Source organism: Gnatocerus cornutus, chromosome 9, assembly GCF_029298725.1.
Source record: "Gnatocerus cornutus isolate USDA-ARS CGAHR chromosome 9, icGnaCorn1.1, whole genome shotgun sequence".
Lineage (NCBI taxonomy): Eukaryota > Metazoa > Arthropoda > Insecta > Coleoptera > Tenebrionidae > Gnatocerus > Gnatocerus cornutus.
Genome location: NC_142241.1, coordinates 6,413,790 through 6,429,945, shown reverse-complemented (window position 1 = coordinate 6,429,945; position 16,156 = coordinate 6,413,790). Strand labels below are relative to the sequence as shown.

Below are 16,156 nucleotides of genomic sequence, written 5' to 3'. Positions count from 1 at the left end.
AGGACGAGTCGTTTATTCTATAATAAGATTACCCGAACCAAAATTCATATTAATTTTTCAGTATCAAGAAGATCCACAACAAAATTTTAATTTCAAATTTCGCGCCTCGCACATAACAGAACCGACATGAGCATCGTTACACTTGTCAGGGTGACATTTAGTCCAAGGCAAACTGTCACGTTTCAGATGATTTTATTTTTATTGCTCTAAAAAAATATTTGCAACAAAATTAAATCCTCTCTGTGGACTTTTAAATTGGCTCGATTTGCTTACAAAACAAACAGTTTGCCCAATTCTTGGCGCTACCACAAATGTAAACAAACTCATCTGATTAAACCTTTCAAGTTCAAGGACATTAAAAGTGGGTGTTTATCACTGGGACAACATATTAAAAAAAAAACATTATTTTTTAAAGATTTTGTTGGTACCTGTCATTTTATTGTAAAATTTTTGAGGAACCTACCTACTTTATTTGTAAAAAAGGGAATTTCTAAAGTTTTCACACCAAATGAGGGCTTTCTATGTTTTATTATTTTGGAATGCCATTGTTCAAATTTAAAATTTTAGAGTTATTACTAAAACAATGGAGCATAAAACAACGACTGCATTCGCGTCCTAGTGCACTAGATTTGACTAGATTCTTTATGAGAAAAACTAAGAAAATTACAGTTCTGCAGCCCATAATTATACTGCCGCATAAATAATATTTTCTTTACTATAACGTACAGTTTAATTGGAGTACATCTGGAAAAAGCACGTATCGGACCGAGGCAGGGCTGCACTTAACTATTGTGCAAGAAATCTTGGAAGATTTCCAACATTAAAAGTAGCAATTTTGAGCAATCTACGTCCAGGTCATTTTATTGAGTTTTTTTTCTAGAGCAACACAGTGTATGTTGTGATTGAAAGCAAATCTAGAATGTTTACGAATTTTTAAAGAGTGACGCACACAGCATGTGACTGAACACATTAAATTGTTGATTACCGACATTTGAACCTGGCGCCAACTTAATGCAATGAACATGGATGATTCATTTGCCATTAAAAAATAGAAAAATGAGATAAATATTATTTAGACGCCGCACCAATGTTTGTTTTCAATGGCATTTTGAGTTAGGGGATGCGTGATGGAAAATTGTTACAGGGCCGCCAACCTTCACAATTGTGGTTTATCAAGTTAGGCATGACATTTACGATGCACATTTGCCACGATGCATTCAAATATTTTTATTATTATGTAAATATTTTAAAGCGCAAACAGATAATTGTGTTTAACTTTACTTAATAATAATAAACAATCCGGAGGTCTGTACTCTCACCATAAATAAACAACGACAGTCTTACTGACGAAAACACGACCTTCTACTTCCCGGATCTACTACTGGTTACCTTCTGCCGAAATAACTTACTTCATTAATAAAACCATAATGTACCAGTTCTTGAGCTAGACCTTTCGGAGAATCCGTTTGGGTAATACAACTAGTTAAGTGGCGATTCATTTTATCGTCCATTCGGAGTACAATCGTCAACTAAAATTAACACGTAAAGTACTGAAGATTACAACCAGCAATCATTACCAATAAATCACAGCTTTCTTCTTTGGGTTTGATGTCACACATCATACTGACAATTTTCCTATTTTCTACATCCATGGGTTCCGGTGTGACGGATTTGACCGACTCCGCCATTTCCGGCGATATCGCCCTCGATCGGGCTGGAGGGTGGTGCTTGGCACCAAAGGCCGTTAAAGGATAAATGCCGTTTCTAAATTTCAATTTCATTATTAATTAACTCTTTAAAAAACCATTTAACTCACTTGACGTCTTCTACGAATTTTTCCAATTTTTCCGTAATCGGAATATCCGACATTTTCATGTGAATTGGAGGACCGGACTTACGCTTTATTTCGGCCACTATCATGTCAGGTCCGTACCACCTCTGCATTAACTCATCTGTTATCGTTTCAGATATGTTCGCTGGAAAAACCAACTCAATTACACAAAGAAAAACTAACAGAATAACAAAAAAACTTATGTAAGAATGGGATAAAAATGACGCTTAGTCAGGAGAAGTGTGTGGGATCAGAAGGTGGCGACATCAGTCGTTGGAAAAAGGTTTAAATGAGACAATTACAGGACACTTTATATTTCTTTTGTTGAATGTTGACCTTTGTTGTACTAACCAGATTTTTTGACCAAACAATGCGCCGACAGGAGCTTCAGACTGTGTACTTCGAAAAGAAGGGGGTGAAAAAGGAGCTCCCTCGCCGTCGGCCTGTCACCGGGATTCTTTTGAAGACACTTTTGTATGAAATCCTTTTGTTGCTCGTCTTCGAGTGAATCAATGGTTTTCTTGATATTCTCTTCCGTCACTTTGTTGCCGGAGTCGCCGTTACCGACTATTTCGAGGGCGGCCATCTCCAGAGCGCACATGCCAAAAGAGTAGATGTCCATCGGAGGGCCCATCGTACCTACAAAAAAACAACCAGCACGTGTAAAGTGGGGAATTTTCAATTTCCACACATACAAAGCTATTGAAACTAGAAATCGTGACCAACCTCAAGGCTTTAGGTTTTTGTGGCGTGGAAAAAAGAGACTAGGTTATACAACAGTCTGAGTCATGAGCGCCAGTAATCCGATCGCATTTTTTTCATGATTCAAATTCATTTGTAATGTTAATTGCGGTGTCATTATTAAATATCGGCAGGATTAACCAGGAATAGCAATATTATTGATTTTGCACATAAATATTTCAGCACGAATGCGGAAATTGGGGTGAGAGGGTTATTTTTTGTGGATATTTATTTGAAGGAGGCGGAAAGCGTGATATTTTCGGAGGCAATAGGTCAAAAATAGAAGTACATTCCAATAAATCCACACACGAAGGGGGTGGGAAATATCGAACGTATGTCGTGGAGTTCTGAAAATATAATGCCGTAACTGTCGGTATCAGAAAAAAAAAATAAGTTCAAAAAAATTTATCACCGCAAATTCGATTGAGTCTCCACGTGTAATAAACATTACATCACCAATAACCAAACACTTAAAATAGGAATCTAGGATGAAGCTAAACAAACCAACTTTCGAATATCAAAGTCTGACGACGACTTCTCCTCCAGGAAATTTTTTCTTCCGCCTAAACTACCACATTTTTTGTAAACAGACCCAGATTCACAACACGAACGAAAGATTAGAATGGCGCGGTATCGAAACAGTTATTTTTTACAGTATGTTTATATAGATACGGGTTTATTGACAGCTGTAAGGATAATATTTAGCGTTTTCACCGTGCGATTTAAATGAATAAACGCACTTAAGGCGATTAGCTCCGAAAGGTCAGTGGCAAAACGGTTTAGTCATGTCGAAGATAATTTTTATATAAATTCCGTGTCCGTTATATCGAGGTTACACTGTAACGCGATTTTGTCTGTCATTGCCTACAAAAATCTTTCATTGTCCGGAGGCTTTTTTAATCGCCCGCCCTGCTGAAAGCCGATCGAAGTGCAACTACATTACAAGCATCCAAGAATTTTAATGGCCGCCAATTATACTTTTTTGTCTGGAAACTTGTTAATAACACAATAAATTCAAACTACCGTAACGATTCGTGGCGCCACCCATTATAATTCCATGTAATTTATACCGAAAAAATCGCAATTATACCTTCGTAATTAACCATAAGGTAATATTATAAGGTGGTTGATTTCCTTTCTATCACGAACCGCCGGCTTTTCAAATTCTCAAGACTGGAATCGTTGGATTGATTACCTGTGGTTATGAGTGGTTTTAATTTAGCTCGCAGTTTTTAAATGTGTCATGGTTTAATACAAAATCGATAATTTTCAATTAGTAACTTTGGGACTCCTGGATTACAGACTCAGCTAAAAGAGCCACTATTACAAAATAAATTTATGCCGAGATTAGGCTTTAAATAAATTAGGTCTTGTTCAGTTTGCGTTGATAATTTACTTTTCGCGATAAATTACTGGCAATGTTTGTTCATACCCACGACTGTTGTAATCTGAACACAAAACAAACTTGTGTTAATTAATTAAATGATAATCCACAGTACCTGACATGATTAGTGGAGAAAGAAGATGAAATGTATTTAAAATAAATATGCAAACCATCACCACTAAACTAAAAAATGAGTACACAGAGATTTCGTTGTGCTCCGATCAGAAATTTGTAGGAAATGAAAACGAGCACAACGAAATCCAATACAACTAGTACAATAAAAGCCAATTACTTACTAGGATGTTCTGGTGCAATGAAATGCATATTTTTGAAATCGTCCTGGCATGTTTTAACGTGATGGTTTATGGAATCAGGAGCCACTAGAGAAATGAAAGCGAAATTAGTAAAAAAAGTTTATAGCTCCAAGTGTGGCTGATAGTGGACTACCAACAGCGAAAAGACCGTCGAACCATCTTCGAATTAGCACAATTTACCAAAAATCCGGCAAATTTCTTTTTGATTGATTCGAAAATGATTGAGACAAGAATTGGGAGCAAACGTTTTACATGATATCTTTCCTCACTCATTGTTAGTGCGTGTAAAATATTCATTCCCAGCCCTATTTTACATACACGAAATGAATGAGAAAGGATTAACGAATGCCCGTCAAAACGCATCTCGCATGCCCGGACCAGCTAATGCCCCTTTGACTCTTTACCGCCATCTTTTGATAGTTTCGTTTGTTGTGATATTTTCGAGCGATGCCGGTAGAGTGTGAAACGAGCAAGTCTGAGCTGGGCGTAACTATCCACCGCTGCTGATTGCGAACTATACAGCATAATAACTCCAAAAAAAATCAAACCAATTGAATAAGTAAAAGACACAATCTTTTCGAAAAAAGTGAATTTCATGAGATTTTTCGATGTGATTACCTGATCCAATCTTGACGAGGCCATTGTGCTGTATAAATATGGTATCACAGGTCAGATTGCCGTGGATGATTGGCGGAGAACAGGAATGCAAGTAACTGGAAAGAAAACAGACTGCAGATCATAGAACTGACGAACGCCGGCCGATCTCGCTGCAAACTGCTGACACAAAATTCGGATTTTTATGCGCTACACCGAGGCGCGGCCCAAAAACCACCCAAACAAAAAAAAAACATAAAACAAGAAAGAAGACACGACGGACCGCGCCTGCAGGAGGCAGAAAAATTCCGAGAAAAACGGTTTTCGGATTTTCCCGATACGATGCACAGTATTGTATTTTTGGGCTAAAAACCACTTACCTTTGCGATGACACTGTGAACACAGGGTATTAACAATATGTAATATCAGTACAATGTGGCGTCAACCACGATGATTTACATACTCACAAGTCAGAATCATCGTGGCGACACAATTTTTACAATAGCTTCAACTTAAAAACTACATTATAATATAATTTTAATAATAACTTAATAGCTAAGAGGGGTGTTGTGGTTTCACCGTTTTTTAGTTAATTACCTTAAAGCGGAGAGGATTTGTGTACACCACCTCCTCCACGCTGGGAGCGGCAGCCTTCTCACGTTGCGCTTCGTACGCTTGAGGAACTGTTTCAAGGAACCTGAGGACATGTACTCCGTAATGAATATGACCTGCAACAAAAAACACGTGTAGCGTGCAACTGTCCACAAACATATAAATTCATAATTGATTTATGATCCCATTAATTGAGATTAATTTAATAGGCTTTCCTTCATTCATGCAGAGATTTTAAAGAACAAAAAATTGTTTAGATAGCCTTTGCTGGGAATTATCCATAGCATTGTAATTTTCCCGTTTTTTAATAGCTGCACAGGAAAGTTTCGCACTTTTTACGTTTACTTTTCCAAACAACGCGGGGGCGACATTCATAAAAATTCCAACAACTTTCAAATTATTTAACACCGGAAATTCGTCATTAAACATTTCTATGATATGACTTACAATCCGTTACAATATCAAACATAAATATACATAATACGATAACACAAAAACAATAAAGATTACCAGTTATTTGAAAACAAATTAATTTAAGTCATTGGACGCGTTGAAATGGTAATTTCCCCTTTCCTGATTTCGTTAAATCGAATCAATACCAAATTAATCTTCCAAGTTTGAATACAAAGTACATTTGAGCATGTAAAATGACGGTTATTTGTTAATTTCAGTTGAAATATTTTATCGCAAAGACAAATACGGTGATTCATCAGGAGCGTTCCCCAAGTCTGGTTTTTATCTGAAGAACAAGGTCAGAAAAGTTTCGTTATTTGTAAACGAGGCAATCAAAACTAAATGATGGAAACAACAGAACATTAATAACGTTTATGTTTCTTCACGAGCCAAACAGCAAATTAATAGCTTGGAATCAGTACGTAATATCCAATAGTGGAATAATTTTCGAATGCTTACCCGAGGCTTGTCGTTGTGTGTATCAGTCCAATACCGATGGAATTTGACAATATTAGGGTGCTCGAGTTGGGTGAGATTTTCAAAAATGAGTTGTATTTTTTCCTCCTGGTTCTTAAAGTTTTTACGTTCCGAAAACTGAACTTCGTTCCAAACGACTTCGACTCCTTCTTCGGTATCCATGGCCAAATAGGCGCAGTCGATTCCAGGCACATCTCTTTGTTCGACCTGAAAAAAGAGAACAATAATAGAAAATGTGCGAATGAGTAATGTAATGTGGTAAATGGGTTGGTTTCTATTAGTTGTAATGTTACGAACTTTCTATTAAAAACACACGATCACATCAATTAACGCACTAATTAGAACCGTGTTCGTTTACATGTCATTGAAAAAACCGATTTCCAAAAGTAACGGGGCAAAATTCTTGCTCGAGCGTTCATTCATTAATTTCAACATTCCACTTTAGGAAGGAAGCTTTCGATGACAAAAAAAATCATCTCGGAATCAAACAATGGCCATTAGCATGACAAAATCCAAAGATGAGAACGCCTATTATGACTCACGACAATGCTGGTAATTGCACCGAGCCACACCGACACATTCGGACAAAACCATTGTGGAAAGTCATTCCAACAAACGGTGACAAATACTTTCAATGAATTAACATTAACGTCGCCCTTTTCGCACAAGAATTTCTGGCACAGGAACGATCTAATTTCGCCTTGACGCGTGAGCCGGTACCAATTTAAATAAGCCGGAAAGGAAGGAAAAGAAGGCGAAGTGGAAACCCACGCCCAACCTCGGAAACCACTAACGTAGAAGCGATCAGAAAATTTATGGTGGCAAGAAATGCAATAAGTGCGTTTTTTTCGACAATGTGATAACCAGACCAAAACAGCTCGAGTTACCTGGAAGGGTGAAAATGATACTACATTTTTCTTTACTGTGGAATTTCTGCGCACTTGTGGAAAATAGATAAGGCCATTTAACACATCTTCAACAATGCGCCTGAATTATCTGTGGAATAATTAGCAGCCACAACGCCAGTAGTCTAAAAATAGCCTCTTATCATCTCTTGTTGGGCTTCTCCTTCTCGGTTCCTCCGGCACTTGTGTTTATTTACATACAAGTTTAGACCGATTATAGATCCATTACGAGAATGTTTCTGTGAGTCAATTAGACCTCACACGAAAAGTTGGAGAAATATTCCGCCCATAATAGGACCACGAGTGCATTCTTGCTTTTACGCAACAAGAAGTACTAGATGAACATTGTCACGTAGTCCGGACACGTTCCCCATTTTTAATGTAAATATTTGAATAATTTTTTAGAAATATTAATTGGTGCTCCCACTTGTACATTCTGCGTCGCATTTTACGAATTAAACTCCAGTAATCAGCATTTTAAATTCATTGGATGAAACAGGTAAGTCAACATTTGTGCAGCACAAAGTAAGAAATCAAGACTTTTAAATACACACATGGAGTACGTATTAAAATTACTAAATCATTTCGGGTAACCCCATTAAAATCACGCACACGCCCTCAATAAATAAAACTGACATTCACCCTCCTGAAACGGATGTAAAACACCTCTAATTCCCTCCAAGTGATTATTTCCACCATATAAAAATTATCACCATGAGAGGCAATAACTTAGAATAAAAAATGACAACGACACATAACGACACGAAGCCATTACTAGTGGCGATGGTATACCAAACGTCATTTGCATAGGACATCATGGAAAGCGAGTAAATTAATCCCGTTGACGTCAAACGCAACAGGATGAGAAGAACTTTTATTTTATTTTTATTGTGGGAGTAGCAAGCTCATGGGATTCAGGATTAAGCAGTGAATCTCCACAGATAGTCTTAACGAAGATAAAACTAGAGGATTCCGTCGAGACGATGACTGATGCGACTCGCCGGTTTTCAAATGAAACTATATGGTGGATGCCATTGACTGTTCATGCAAATTTATTCCTTTGAAGCAGCGAGTTTTAATTTCTGAACAGTGGCGACAGATAGTTATTTTAATCTTTTATCAATACAAGAAATAAATAAGATATTTCTATAAATACACATCCTGTACGGTTCGCACTTCGCTAGAGATAAGATGATTTGAAAAACGTGTGTAAACTTAATGAGCTATGTCAAACACCGAAATTCGAGATAAAGATTTGGTGAAGAGTAGCTCACGTAGGCGGAGTGGAGTTATCAGACACAAACTTGGGAAACTGTTCTAAATTAGGAAAAAATGCAATAAACTGACAAATTATATAACTTATTCTACTGTTTCAAAATGTTTGATATTTTTCCACATTTTCTCCGTCAGATTTCCTTTTATTCCAAAAGTTGTGACACCATCTTCGAGATTAAGACCTACGTATATAAAATAATTAATTTTCCATTTAAATGTTTATTTAAAAAAAGTTACAGCTAATTTACAATTTACCAACGTACTAATTACCTCAACGTAAATACAGGTTTGGTTCGCAAGTGATCAAACACTAATTTCAAGTGTTTGAAGTCCGAGATTTTCCACTGTTTAATATGGAATTGGAAAACCAACAATTTCCTGAATTCCCAAAATTATATTAACTGCATCATTTTGGATTTAGAGTTGTGTGCAAAAGAAATTTAAAAATATGCGCACCTCGGCAAAAGAGAACAAACGCGGCACCGACAAATATTTGTTATTTGTCACGGATTGTTTTATTCATTGTTTATTTCACTTTTGTTTATATTTCGAATAACAAATAATTGAATTTACATTGGAAATCGCATAAATGTATAAAAGCAGTCCCGGTATAATTAAAATTAAATTTAAATAACCACATTATAATAAATAAACTGAATAAAAATGATTTGAAGCTTTTCCTTCCTCGGAGGTTAAAACGCCACGTTCCAACCTCAATGAATAAATCACTAGTAAATCCTGCAACACGAACACGCTGTACATCTTTTTTCTCTTAATATTACACAGGTCTGTTAAAAATTAAAATAATTGGAATTTATTACAATTTCGTGAAAGGATTCGCAAGAACACACTCCTTTTTGGTTGTGCCGTTAGACCAAAATCGTCTTCACGAGTATGATTCAGAATCACACGCTTTTTGTTCATACATCATCAAAGGCGTCGAAATTATCACCCGGTGCACTTGTTGGCAGTCTATTGCGCATTGAACCATAATATTGAACTAACCCACCGACTCCAATCATATTAATAGAACAGCTGATAAGATAAACACGTACTAAGTGAAAACCCTAGGTCGTTGTAAATATAGAACCGTTCGAAAATAGCCCCATTATCTCTTATTCGAAAGACTTCAAAAGAAAACAACGAAAACCAATTACTTATTGATACGATCGAAGTATCTGACACCTTTTATACAGATAAATTTGATTGATACAGAAATTATTATGGGTGTTGTACACGGCGCCGCATTCATAACCGATTTGGCCTGGGGCCAAATTTCTACAGACGTAGACGGCTCCAAAAAATCACGACAGGTGTAACCTTGAAAATGTGGCCTTTACATTGGATAAAAATAAAGGTTTTTAAGGCGACCCAACCTTCCCCTTAATTATGCTTAAAAATATCTGCCCTTAGAAAAATTTAAGTACACGCGAAGTGTTCTAGTGATTCACTTCATCCGTCTACAAATGTTAAGACTTCGGTGGCTTCCCGGTTTAACCTAACATGACGATTATCCGGTCTTTGATAACAAAAAATAAGACGACAAATAGACGGTTTTAGCTGTGGGTGCGCGGCGCAATTCCTCCGTTTCTTTGTGATCTTAGCGAACAATAAAATATGCTTTTGGCTCATCTGAATTACTGATTTTATTACAAAATGCGTTAATTCCACCTGGCGCCAGATCGCTGTCAAAAAAACATATCGATAAGATTAAACACTACCACAAGGTCGTCGAAACCATTGTTTACAGTTTCTATTATTCGAGTAATTAAATTAACTTGCTGAGTTCACACGACGCAGTTTAAAACATTTTTCACTAAACCAGAAAATTTGCATCGAAGGACTTTCTAGAAGATGACCGGTCACCTTATTTCCTGCTAATGAAGATGATGTTGCTTTCTTAAACGTCGTTAAACGAAAGTAATTGGGTAGGAAGCACAGAAAATCGTAATTTTCTTGAGAGTGAAACGAGAACGTAATTTCGATCGAAATGTCAGATTTAATTAAGGATTTAAAATTTCAGGTTGTCGCGGAAATTGTACGAAATTAATTATTTATGAACTTTAAATTAATCGTTTGAAACTTGGAATTGAACACCAGATCGATAGAATTTTGGAATTTAATTAAGTTAAGAATGGTTTTGAGAAAGCTTGAAATTGAGTTGTTACAGTTGAAATGGATCAAAATTTCTAGTGCAAGGAAGCAAATTAAGTGGCGAAACTTCGAACAAGCACAAACAGTTCAAAATTAAAAAAGTTCTGAAGTTTGTTTAGGTAACTAAAAATTCACAAATTTGATTTATCATTTTTTTAATACAATTTATTTTATTATTCATTCATGACATATCATTGATGAGTGGCCGAATTAGATGTTCCTTAAATGGCCTGATCAAATATCGATATAACAAACGCACAGTCACGTATGAAAATAGGGTTGGAAGGTTTACACAGATGGATGGTAAAGTTTTGATTGGTCCCATCCATTTGGGGTGGCACAGCCGGTCTTTTTCTCTTAAATATTTTACGAATCCTCCGTCTAGATCAGTGTCCAAATTTTATTAATAAACATTTCGCTCTCATCGCCTCTTGGCACATTTTTTTTAACGTGACCTCTTCTAAGTTACATTCAAAACGTCCGTCACGAATTTAATTTTCACTTGAAACAACTACAGACATGTGTCTGAATAATTAGTACTTTCAATAGCGATAATGTAAAGCGAAACTAATTTTGTTTTGAAAAAAAGACACTGTGCCAAATTGCAGATTTCGAGGACGTTGCGACTGGATAGAGCTAGGAATAATTATAATCACTCATAAGCATAGAAATAAAAATGTTGGTCGTGCCAATGAAACTCGAAATGATCCTTGCAGAAAAATCCTTATTAGAAAGAAACGTAATTCACGCTCAATAAAACGTAATACGTTTTCAAAGCATACGGTAATCAAGCGTTTAAGAGGCACCGAAATGAAAATAACGTCCGTAACAATATATTTCCTGTCGCTCTGATCCAACAAAGCTAACGACAGACTAAAATGAATAATTGGAAGCTTATTTTTCTTTCACTTGGAAATTTTTACGCAAGCATCGTTTGAAGGGAGTTAATTGGAAGCGCGTGGCTAGACTGCAAACCAAAACAAACCAATAATCGAATCTTTACTATTTTTAAACAAATGCACTTGATGCAACTGGACATTGTCCAAGACAATTAGAGGTTTTGTTCTCTTGTTACCAACGGCGCCGTTCCTAGATCGCTCAACAGAAGACATAAAAATACCAAGCGCAAAAATGCACGGGTTTGACGCAAACTCGGCCTACCACCGTTGCATGAATGCCAATACAAAATCAACAATAAATTAGAACGACTGATAACTCCCTGGTTTCTTCCGCAAGAAACGCGCAATTTACGATGTTTACTATGAATTATTGCGTTTTGGATTTGATAGCTCAACGTAATTATCACTAACGGTTCTAAAAATGTAACACGATAACCGGCCATGGTGGTAGCGAAATTGCTGCAGATTTCCTGCTGTAAAAACGAACACTGTCTGGTGGCATCGTCGTAAAACTCTTGACTATCTTTGTTTATGTAAACAGACTAATTTTAAAAATGTTGAGCAGAATCTTGTAGCGCCGACTTTGTGCCAATTTGCCGATACGTTTACGACGCATATTACGAAAATCTTTATTTGTTGAGGTCGCAGGATAGTATAATGAACCATTTGCGATAATATTTCGAAGGCCAATTATCATGGAAAGGTTCTAAAAAGAACATTTTGGGGGCACTGAACAGGTAAGTCAATGAACGCATCTCTTCCTCCGGGGTGGATGGAGTGACCTTTAATCATAGCAATTAACTAAAATATCCAATTAAAAGACACGCTCTTGATATGTTGAAACGCTTTTAAAACCTCAAATCTAAATTATTAGAACAACATTAGATCAACCAAACAATATTTACGCTACTTCAAGAAATGGGCCATAAAACGAAAAAGCGTCATCACATGCTGCCAACGGAAAAGGAGAGTGACAGCTCCAACAACAAACATTCAAGTTGCATTCAAAATAATAATGCCAAGCCTATTTGTAACTTTTTTTCGTCAGGAATCCGCGTCTATCCCAAACGGAAGCGCAATGACTCCGGCCAAAAGCGTGTTATGCAAATAGTAAAAACGCAGTTAAACAAACAGGAGAATTTTCGTGGGCAGAGCGCTAATCATGTACCGTTCGCATTGGAAAAAAAAACCGCCGATGATTAATCAAAATGGAGATTTATAGCGGTTTTACTTTCGGAATATTTTGACACCGCGTTATTGTTCCTGTTCTGTCTGGCGCCTACGGTATTTATCAGTTGAAAATTTTCTAGAATTTGCGCGCAGTCCTGGCGATAAAAAATGTTGTGCGTCATACATTTACTCGTTAGATTTTTTACGCTTTTCCAGTGAAAACTTGAGATATGAAAATTTCGCGACAAAGTTTATCTTTGAACGTTTTAAATTCAATTGAATTATGACTCCCGAGTCTGAATCAGGTCGTTATTTAATCTGTTCGTCGTTTTATAGCCTTTTAAATTGAATAACTCGTAATTTTTGATAACTGTATTACTTATGTCATGGCGAAAATTGGCACTGTATTTATAAACGATGCACGTAAACGTCGACGTGTCATCCCAAAATTACAAAAAAAACTTTATTTTTCACACGTTTTTATTTAAAAGTGAACACAATTCATTCATTGAGTTATAAATAACGGGGAAAATATTTCCAAAGTATTCGAAACCGTTATTTTTAAAAATATGATTGATGATACGATTATAAAGTTGGCGACTGGGATTATAACATTTAATCTATCATTGATAGCACGAAAATAGACAACAATAAAAACTCTAACGCCGTGATTTACGTGTTTGTCACGGAAACTATTTACCGGCTGATACTTAGGTAATTCAAACTTTTCCAGGAAATTAGTTGGGAACTTGAAAATTTCAATTAATTCTTATGCATTGCTGCTTCCTTTGAAAGCTAACCACTCAGTATTATGAAATAAGTAATGTAAAGTCTTCTGTCTTCCATCACTTTCAAATAGCGCTAATTACAATATGCTAGGTAGGACTCCAAAATGCCTGAGACTGGAATGTCATTTGCGTTCTACAGACATTTCGTCACTGAAACTGTAAAAACGGGTCAAAATATTCTTAGCTTGGAAATTGTAAATATTATCACCATAAACTAACATGAAAGAACAGAGTAATTAGTAGTAGTTTCGTGTAAGAAATATAGGACTTAAAAATTCCTGGCTAGAATTAAAGAACTAAAAATCTGTGACGACAGATTTACAACAACTATAAATAATCAACCCTTGGTAATTACAATTAATAAATAATCACAATCAATATCAATAGGGACTCTCCCTTTCAAACTGTCATCGGCCAACACGAAACATCGATTTCCATTTTCGGATTGATAAATGTTCTAGATTTGCCAAAACTCACTTTGAAGATTGTAAAGCTCAAGCTGTAATATTAACAAAAAGGAAGTTGGAAAAGAATGCGTTTCTTTACAACCTGTTTTGTATCCCAACTGTTGCACAAATTAACATTTCGAAATAATTACATCCAACCCGAGAATAGGAATTTAAGTAAATACAGAACAAGGTATAAAGGATGACCTACTATTCATTAATCCACAAAGAAACACGTTTCTGCTAATTAATAATAAAAAGCGAAGTTTTCAAAAATAAAAGTTGTGAAGCATGGAAATTACATCCATAATAAATGAGTCATCCACGGAGGAGTCTGAATAATCCAATCGGATTACTCAGTTTACCTTGATAGATGTGAAAGAATAACTTCACTCTCAAAATCCATCGTTCCATAAAAATGCTTCGACCTCACAATAATAAACGATGAAATCTCGTATAAGATAATACATAGACCCCAGGCAGTGAGCTTGAAATTCGCAATTTCCTTTTTAAGTTCGACCTTGCGCACGAAATGCATTGGAATCAATTCCGTGTAGAACAAAAAAATAGTTCCACCCTCTAAATCGCTCCAAACGAATTAATCAAGAAAACTTCCACTAATAAAATTTCTAATTTAATTGCATTACGTCTCGTTAAATTTATGTTTACAATATTACGTTGGTTTATTACGACTGTAATGGAGAGTTTACACGCCGCGACGTTTTGTAATGGAAAAATGTTGCATTTACCCCGTGACCATGACGTGTAGACAGTGCTTAAACGTTGTTAGTTCAATTTATTAATATGAAAATGTTTACAACATGACGTAACGACGTGTTTGCTGCATTTTGTTGTACAACTGTCTGACTTTCTTTCAAATTGTGTTAATTGCAAGGACTTTTACAAGCCAGAGTGGCTCACATTGTATTTCCGCACAATGAAGAAGTTTCAAAGAAAATTACCCCTTCCCGGATACTGTGGGGCAACACGAACTTGTTTTTACGGGCACTTCTAAAAATGCTTCTCCAGTATTCAAATCGATTGCCCACTTTTTCCCTTCATAGATTACACGGCGATATTTTTTCCTTCTACTGGCCGACAGCAAAACAAATCGACCATGATTTGCAACTTGATTCGAGGCCAATGGAACCATAAATTAGACGCACATTTGTGCTGCCATTCTTCTTACAAGTGAAAAAGAGGCGGTGGTGATCGAAAAAGTGCCATTCAATTACGTGGGTGATTGCTCGATATAACCCCGTCGTGCTTATGTACACAAAGAGGAAGAAATATTGAACGTGAACTCAGCCCTAATTGAGAATGATGTTGACAGTTCGTTCTCTATGATCTTTGTCCACTTTTAAATTGCAACTGAAGAATCCTTTCGATGTAGCCTTGAAGATGCATTAAACGGGTGAATGGTTTAGAACCTTTGAAGATGGAGGAGATATGTTATCCGATCCAAATAGGGTAGAAGACCGGCTGCCGCTCTTGCTGCATGAATTAAATATAAGTCAACTAATATGGTCGGACTCCTTATCCTTGGAAGAGTGGCTATTAATTACAGGAAAGGCCACCAGGATATTTGCCGGAAATCAGGTTCTCGAACCGGATCAAGTGCGCCATCAGATTAGATTCAGTATTCGTTATTTGCAGAAACTCCCTCGGAAGTCGATAAATCACCTTATTTTCTTCATCAAACAAGCACACGAAAAATAACCTAAAATATTTGAACTTTTAGCGTGCAGAACACCTACACTCATCCATTTCGCTAATGGTAACTTTTTCTCTTATCTAAAAAGCCCGCCATTCCCCTATTTATAGCGCGTATGGTCGACTGGCCCCAACAGCATCGACATCCAGTTTTATGTCTGTTGAACCATAAAACTATTATTCAAAGGTTGATTTAGTGGGCGTTAATAGGTTAACACCGCCCGTGATGATCTTCGTTCCGGGTCCAATAAAACTTTAATAAACCTAATTAAGAACGTGTGCGGTGTTAAACAATACACCGGTCGGTCGGTGGTTTTAACGCACTTCCATGACCACGGTTAACGAAAAACTGTCACGCCCCACGTAAATAAAGGAAACTTCCTGCATACTAAAGCAATGA

The 16,156-nt window shown here is 36.5% G+C and overlaps 1 protein-coding gene across 1 annotated transcript in view; it reads right to left on the bottom strand.

Annotated features, from left to right (window-relative positions):
• Madm (MLF1-adaptor molecule) overlaps positions 1–16,156 on the bottom strand; it is a 35,519-nt gene that overhangs the window by 2,246 nt on the left and 17,117 nt on the right. Inside the window, exons 2-9 of the mRNA XM_088046507.1 lie at positions 6,389–6,613; positions 5,462–5,592; positions 4,889–4,983; positions 4,253–4,336; positions 2,183–2,470; positions 1,817–1,976; positions 1,578–1,764; positions 1,410–1,529 (exon numbers count right to left, since the gene is read on the bottom strand). Coding sequence (XP_087902633.1) covers positions 1,410–1,529; positions 1,578–1,764; positions 1,817–1,976; positions 2,183–2,470; positions 4,253–4,336; positions 4,889–4,983; positions 5,462–5,592; positions 6,389–6,613 — 1,290 coding nt within the window. The remainder of the gene's footprint in view (positions 1–1,409; positions 1,530–1,577; positions 1,765–1,816; positions 1,977–2,182; positions 2,471–4,252; positions 4,337–4,888; positions 4,984–5,461; positions 5,593–6,388; positions 6,614–16,156) is intronic.